This window comes from Solanum dulcamara, chromosome 8, assembly GCF_947179165.1.
Source record: "Solanum dulcamara chromosome 8, daSolDulc1.2, whole genome shotgun sequence".
Taxonomy (NCBI): domain Eukaryota; kingdom Viridiplantae; phylum Streptophyta; class Magnoliopsida; order Solanales; family Solanaceae; genus Solanum; species Solanum dulcamara.
Genome location: NC_077244.1, coordinates 76,568,225 through 76,575,478, shown reverse-complemented (window position 1 = coordinate 76,575,478; position 7,254 = coordinate 76,568,225). Strand labels below are relative to the sequence as shown.

General features: G+C 30.3%; 1 protein-coding gene across 1 annotated transcript; it reads left to right on the top strand.

Annotated features, from left to right (window-relative positions):
- The first annotated feature begins 990 nt into the window (after positions 1 to 990).
- LOC129900992 (glucan endo-1,3-beta-glucosidase-like) lies at positions 991 to 3,100 on the top strand. The gene is made up of 3 exons (XM_055976094.1): positions 991 to 2,162; positions 2,548 to 2,821; positions 2,914 to 3,100. Exons 1-3 carry the CDS (start codon positions 1,134 to 1,136, stop codon positions 2,940 to 2,942), a joined length of 1,332 nt encoding a protein of 443 aa, XP_055832069.1. The 5' UTR covers positions 991 to 1,133; the 3' UTR covers positions 2,943 to 3,100.
- The last annotated feature ends 4,154 nt before the right edge of the window (positions 3,101 to 7,254 follow it).

Genomic DNA, 7,254 nt, shown 5'->3' with positions numbered 1-7,254 from the left:
GAATTTTTAAATTTATTTTGCTTTATACTTTTTAATATATTCAATTCATCATGTTAATATGATACCAATATTTATTTACTTTTAAATTTTAATTAAATAAAAATAAAATCTTAATTAAATCTTTCATAATAGATATTTAAAATCACTTTTATTTGTAAAATAATTTTAATAATAAACGAGCATTGATACTTTTCATTTTTTATACTTTGATACTCAAAAACACTTTTTTTAAAAAATTAATCAAACAATTATCAATAACACTTTTCGAAAGAATTCGCCAAACACAAACTGTTTTATTACAAAAGTTTTTCTAAAATGTTACTTCCTCCTTCTCAATTTATGTTTCACATTTCGGATTTCGACATTTAAACAAGTCTTTTTTTGAACATAATATCATATATTTTTTAAATATATTGAATTGTTAGTTATTATGACGTATATTAAATCTTTCATAATAGATATTTAAAATAACTTTTATTTGTAAAATAATTTTAATAATAAACAAGCATTGACACTTGTAATTTTTTCATACTTCGATACTCAAAAACACTTTTTTTTTAAAAATTAATCAAACAATTATCAAAAATACTTTTCGAAACAATTAGCCAAATACAGATTGTTTTATTCCAAAAGTTTTTCTAAAATGTTACTTGCTCCTTCTCAATTTATGTTTCACATTTAGAATTTCCACATTTACAGAAGTTTTTCTTTGACCATAATATTATATATTTTTAAAATATATTGAACTGTCAATTATTGTGACGTATATTATTTTTTATATAATTTAAATTTTAAAAAATTAAAAAAATCATACAAATGAAACTTAAGAAATACTTTTTTTATTAAATTGAATTTAAATAACAATCTAGAGATCATCGAAATTCAAGTTTGTTTCCTTATGATCCAAAATCAAATTTTATTTTTCTCAAAATTCCCAAAAGAAAAATAATAATAATAATAATTTGCCTTTTGGTTTTTACCCAAAGTATTGGGATTGCTGTAATTAGCCACGTTTTCAGCCGTTTTAGTACCACGTCCCTTTGGCTGCGTTACATATTTTGCAGTGCCTTCTCTTGTCCTACTCACCAGGGACACAGTAACAGTTTACAATTTTCTCTTTTCATTCAGTTTTCATGGCCGACCTTTGTTTCTTCACCTTTATCTTCCTCCTTATCTGTAACGGCGCCACCGGTGACTATCTCATCGGAATCAATTACGGAACTTTCGCCGACAACCTTCCACCGCCGACCCAAGTCGCCGCTTTCATCAGAGACCAAACTACCCTTAACAAAATCAAGATCTTCGATGCAAACCCAGAAATTATCCGTGCATTCGCTGATACCGGCGTTTGGGTTACCGTCACTGTACCTAACGGAGATATTCTATCAATTTCTAAACCAACCGGTGCACAATGGTGGGTCGAACAAAATGTTGTTCCGTACTATCCACACACCAGAATTGATCGCATTTGCATTGGAAATGAAGTCATGTCTACAGGCGACAAAAATCTAATCGCTCATCTAGTTCCCGCCATGCGAGCGATTCATGGAGCTCTGTTAGCAGCTGGAATCAATGATATCCAGGTTTCAACACCACATTCATTGGGAATCTTGTCCCGCTCTGAACCTCCCAGTTCGGGTCGGTTCAGAAGCGTATACGATCGGATAATTTTTGCCCCTATGCTGGAATTTCACCGTGAAACTAAATCACCCTTCATGATTTGTCCATACCCATTCTTTGGGTTCAATGATAAAACCCTGGATTATGCCCTGTTTAAACCTACTAATGGGGTTTACGATGAAGCTACTGGGATGAATTACACCAACATGTTAGATGCACAGCTTGATGCTGTGTATTCAGCAATGAAGGCGTTGGGTTATGCTGATGTGGATATCGTTGTGGCGGAAACTGGGTGGCCTTCTGCCGGTGACCCAAATCAACTAGGTGTGAGTTTGGAGAATGCTATTTCGTACAATGTGAACCTCGTGAAGCATGTAAACTCCGGCGTCGGAACGCCATTGATGCCAAACAGGACCTTTGAGACTTACCTTTTCGCCCTGTTCAATGAGGACCTTAAGCCTAGCACCTCGGAGCGTAACTTCGGGTTGTTCCGACCCGACTTCAGCCCTGTTTACGACGTGGGCATTCTGCGTAATACACAGGTAATTTTCGAAAATTTAGATAATCCTCCAGGATAAATAAGTAAATGGCATTGCTCTTTCATCAAGCAGATCAGTAATTGTATTAAATGACGAATATATCCTGTTAGTATATTCCTTGAATATATTTTTTGCTGCTAGTGTTAAGGGTACAATTGTCATCGCAATAATGATTATTGATCCGAGAAACTCCCCACGCTTTCTCATAGTTTGATCTTTCCGATTCTTGATTTGTGTTGTGGCCGTATGAATTGTGTTTGAGATTTATTTTACATTATTATAACATAAAGTGTAATTATTAAAAATATGTATATTTTTCATACATTTAAATCATATAGTGGATGTTGCCTATTACCTTATATTCACGGACTTAAAATTCTGAATTCAGGCTTCTTCGCCGCCTGCTATGGCACCGGAAGTGGGGAAGAAGTGGTGTGTGCCAAGGACAGATGCTAGTGATGCAGCTTTGCAGTCGAACATAGACTTCGTGTGTAGTTCAGGAATAGATTGTCAAGCTATACAAGATGGTGGCCCTTGCTACGAGCCCAATACGATCAGAGCGCACGCTTCTTACGCCATGAATGCTTATTATCAAGCAAATGGTGGTAAAGATTTCGACTGTAACTTCATTAATACCGGTGTTGTCACCATCTATGATCCTAGTAAGTTTTTCTTGCCAAAATTGCTTAATGCCTCATGGTTACGACTATATATATTAGCTTGTGCGATAATTTATGCACATGAATGAATGCAGGTTATGAAGAATGTACATATGCTGCTTAAAGTGGGAAATGAGGGCTTAGTAAATAGCTGCTGGTTCTTCTTTTGGATCAGTTGGACCGTAGAATTTTAAAGATATAAATACATTTTGGTATAGTCCAATATTGCTTTGTGATGCTGTAACTTTCTGTTATTTTCAAGCCTGAAGAGTTCAATATTAATTTTGCATATGAATGTTATTTCATTTTCCAACTTGGTGATTCTCAGCTTGCCAAAAGCAATTAGCACACACCGTGCTTTAAGGACCGTTCGGCCATAAGAATTTTTTCACTTTTTCCCAAAATATATATTTTTTTTAATAAAACAATATTTGATCAGGAAAATTTCAAATAATTTTACTAGATTTTTCAAAATATCCACATTTAAAATCATATTTCATGTTTTTCAAACCTATTTTTTTTTAAAAAAATATATTTAAGAACAAAAATTAAATGTTATTTTCTGCTATTACCTTTTGATTATTTTCAAATTAAATGCAAAGTAGTTAAAAACATCGCTAAATAAAACATAAATATGAAGAAAAAAATCCAATAATTTTATTTTACTTTAAATTATTCACTTATTTTAAACCATACAAAAAAATATATTAACTTATTTTAAACCATACAAAAAAATATATTAGCAATTTACTTAATATGAAGAAGAGGGAATAATAAGTTACATGATTAGATTGTAAATGCCAAGTGCAGATTAATATTTAGAGGGGTGATATAACATCTAAAGAGAAAGTTGATATCAAGATTTAGTCAGATTTCAAATGCAAGTATCAAAAAAAATAATAGTAATATCAGAAATTAGTTAGTCCCAAAAAAGAAAAAGAGAAAAAGAAGATGTAAGTGTTTTAAAATTAACTGAGGCAAGAAGAAAATCAATCAAACATGTTTTCAGAAAGTTAATGGAGTAGCGGATCAATTAGCAATTTTTTTTGTGTGTGTGAAATCTCTCTGTGTTGTAGAGATGATTTTGGCTTTCACTTCTTCATCTGCAATTCATGGCTCTTTGTCGTCGTCCTCTTCTTCTTATGAACAACCCAAAAGTACCCTTTTCACTTGTTCCTTTCAAAGTTTTAATCTTTAATCTAGAATGTGATTAATTTGAAGTATTTTAGCATCTGGGTTTGATTTTTCTTTAAGTTTTTTCGAATTTTGGGTTATTTTTGAATCAATTTAGCATTTGGGTTGGAATTTTCTTCTGTTCTTGCTTCAGATTTCTGTTGTATTTTGTTAGTTTCGAATTTGTTTCCTTGCGTCTGATATATTTGGATTTTAAAAAAATGATCTTTTGCTCGTTTTTTTTTTTTTTTAAATTTAAAGTTGGTTTTCCCTTCAAAGTTTCAATTTTTATTTGTGTGTTAATGTTTGCGGAGAAATTTTGCATCTGGTTCAAATATTCTTGGGTTATATTTCAGAATTTAGGAGTGTTTTGGTTTGAGTTAAATTATTAGGATGTTAGTGTATGGATGGGTATAGATATTTGGACGGATTTCTTATTAATCCGAATGGATTTGTAGACGTGGCTATCTGTTAATATAAAGAATAGAAAAGCTCCATATTTTAGACGGTAAAAACATTGATATCTCAATAATATAAAAAGGTAACTTTTTCAAAATTTTATAGTGAAAAAGTTCAATTATAATTTATCTTAATTTTTTTGGTAATTATCCGAATTTTTTTTTTCCAGATTTTTAATACATAGGAATGACGCTGATACATCGCGATTTGATACATAAGTCCTTTTCATGATACATCGCTAGTTGATACAAACCAAACATTGTAATATCAATAAAACTTATGAATCAACTTATAACACCTAATATATCATAAACACAATAAAAATAACATAAAAACTTATGTTTTACTGATACATTGTGTTTTTAATTGTATTAACTAGCGATATATCATAAAAAAGATTTATGTATCAAATCGATGTATCAAAGTCATCATAGGTGGTTGAGACTTTGACATTTTTAGAACCAAACTGTCACATTAACCGGAAACTAATAATAGGTGTAGAGATATTTCTCAGTATTCCAATCGTTTTCTACACGTGAAATTTGTTATATATTGCTCTATTTTATAAGAAGTGGTGTTTATATTTTGGATACATACTTGTATTGTATTATAAAAATTATTTTTTTTCTTTATTTTTATTTGTCATATTTAAATTTGACACATTCATTAACTAAGAGAATAGTAATTGAAATAATTATTTTACCACATTATTCCTATTAATTAATGATATTTAATATTAGTTTTTGAAAAATAATTTAAGAAATAAGTAATTATTGCTAAAGGTAAAGCATGAAAAAAATATAATTATCTTTTTTTGATATGTTTAAAAGTGACAAGTAAAAATGAAGAGTGAACAAAAAAAAATACTTTTTTTAACATGAGACAATTATTTTCAAAAATATGATCAACTACTATGAAATAGAAAGTTTTTAATGAACGTAAAATGAGTTACAATAACACTTATACTTAGGACGAAAGTAGTGTCAAGATCAGCTGATCAGCACGCTATTACAACAACTACCGGTCATTGTCCTTAAGTTTTTGGACGGAAATAGTAGTTTTTATTACGTAGCATGTTATGTTGGTCGTCTTCATAACTTCATTTACATATCTAGGCAAAATACTCTTCATTATCTATGTGAAGTATTTTCTTTTATTGATGTTAACTACCGACAATCTCATCATCAATTTGCATTCATTATCTATCGACCAAAATAAATAAAGAGGAATAAATTAAGTGGTGAAAAAAAGAAGGAAAAGAAGTTGCGTAACAAAATTCATACTTTTTACACTCATTAGCATATTGAATTATCGATAGAGAAAACAAACATATGGTTAGGAGATGTATAACGTGGGAACACAGTTCTTGATTTTTTTTAATTCCACTCGTTCAACCTGACTTACTAATATAAAAAACAATATCTTTAATGACTCACCTTTCTTGTCTTTTAAGACGGCTTGATTATTTATTGTTTCCGTCTTATTTTTTCTTTATGTATGTTTCAAATATAAAGTAATAGTAATTTTATTTATTAAAATATAATAGTATATATGATACTGTAAATATTAAAATTATATTGGATTTAAATTGGTAAATTAATTTGGATTATATTAAATTCAAGAAAATAGTCCAAATGATGTGACAATCCAAGTCAAATAAATGATCCACTAAAAGCACACCATGTGTCAAAGTTTTGTGGCAATCAAATTAAATGAGCCACTAAAATCATACCACGTGTCAAAGTTATATGACAATCCAAGTCAAATTAAATAAGCCGTTAGAATCATGTCATGTGCCAAAATTATGTGACAATCCAAGTCAAATTAAATAAGCTACTAAAATCATGTCACTTGTCTAAGTTATGTGGCAATTTAAGTCAAATTAAATGAGTCACTAGAATAATGACATGTGTATATATGTGACATGTTCTGACCAATCATATTAAAGGTCTTCACCAAAGAAATCTGATTGGTGCAGTTCAAACCAACCAATCAAATCACACCTCATACCACTTCCTACAACTATAAATAGGGGTCCTCATTATTCTCAGGGGGTGGAACAAGAACAAGAAGCAAGAAGAGAGCTCGTGGATCAAAGACCACAAATTTTCTACAAAGCTACAAAGTTCAAGTAATCAAATTCAAGTTCAAGTTCAAGATCAAAAACGAAGGAAAATATCAAGAATTTCAAGATCAAGTTACTTGTTCATACTTATTATTCGTCATAAGCGTACAAGTGTTCGTGACGAATAATTCAAATCCAAATTTAAAGACGAAAATTCAAGATCAAGCTATTCAAGCCATTGACTCTAAATCAAATTCAAGTTCAATATATTCCATATTATTTGAAGAATCAGAGGATTATCATAGAGATTGTAACACACACTACATTTTGAAATCAAATATTACTATTTGTTACTCCAATTTTTCGGTCTTGATTATTTATTTTTCTCGGCTCGAAAATTTGTTATTTACAGATATGTTTAAGATAGTAATTAGATTTAGTGAACATTTTGATACACTACATACATTTTCAATTTCATATCATAAAATTTATGCCTTTCTTATTTTTTAAAATTTCGTACCTAGTCAAATTAAATTGTACCAGTTTCAATCTGTTACGAGTTTCGATCGGTTAGGTGTCTGATGAATTCTTTCTCACCATTAGGCCTTTGTGTTCTTTCCTGTCAACGAAGGAAATAGCAAATTGTATTCTCTCTACAAGTTGGACTACTAGGGCAGCAAATATTTCAAAGTTTCTAGACTAGTAAATACGTGCCAAATTGGTTTTTGTTTCCTTATCT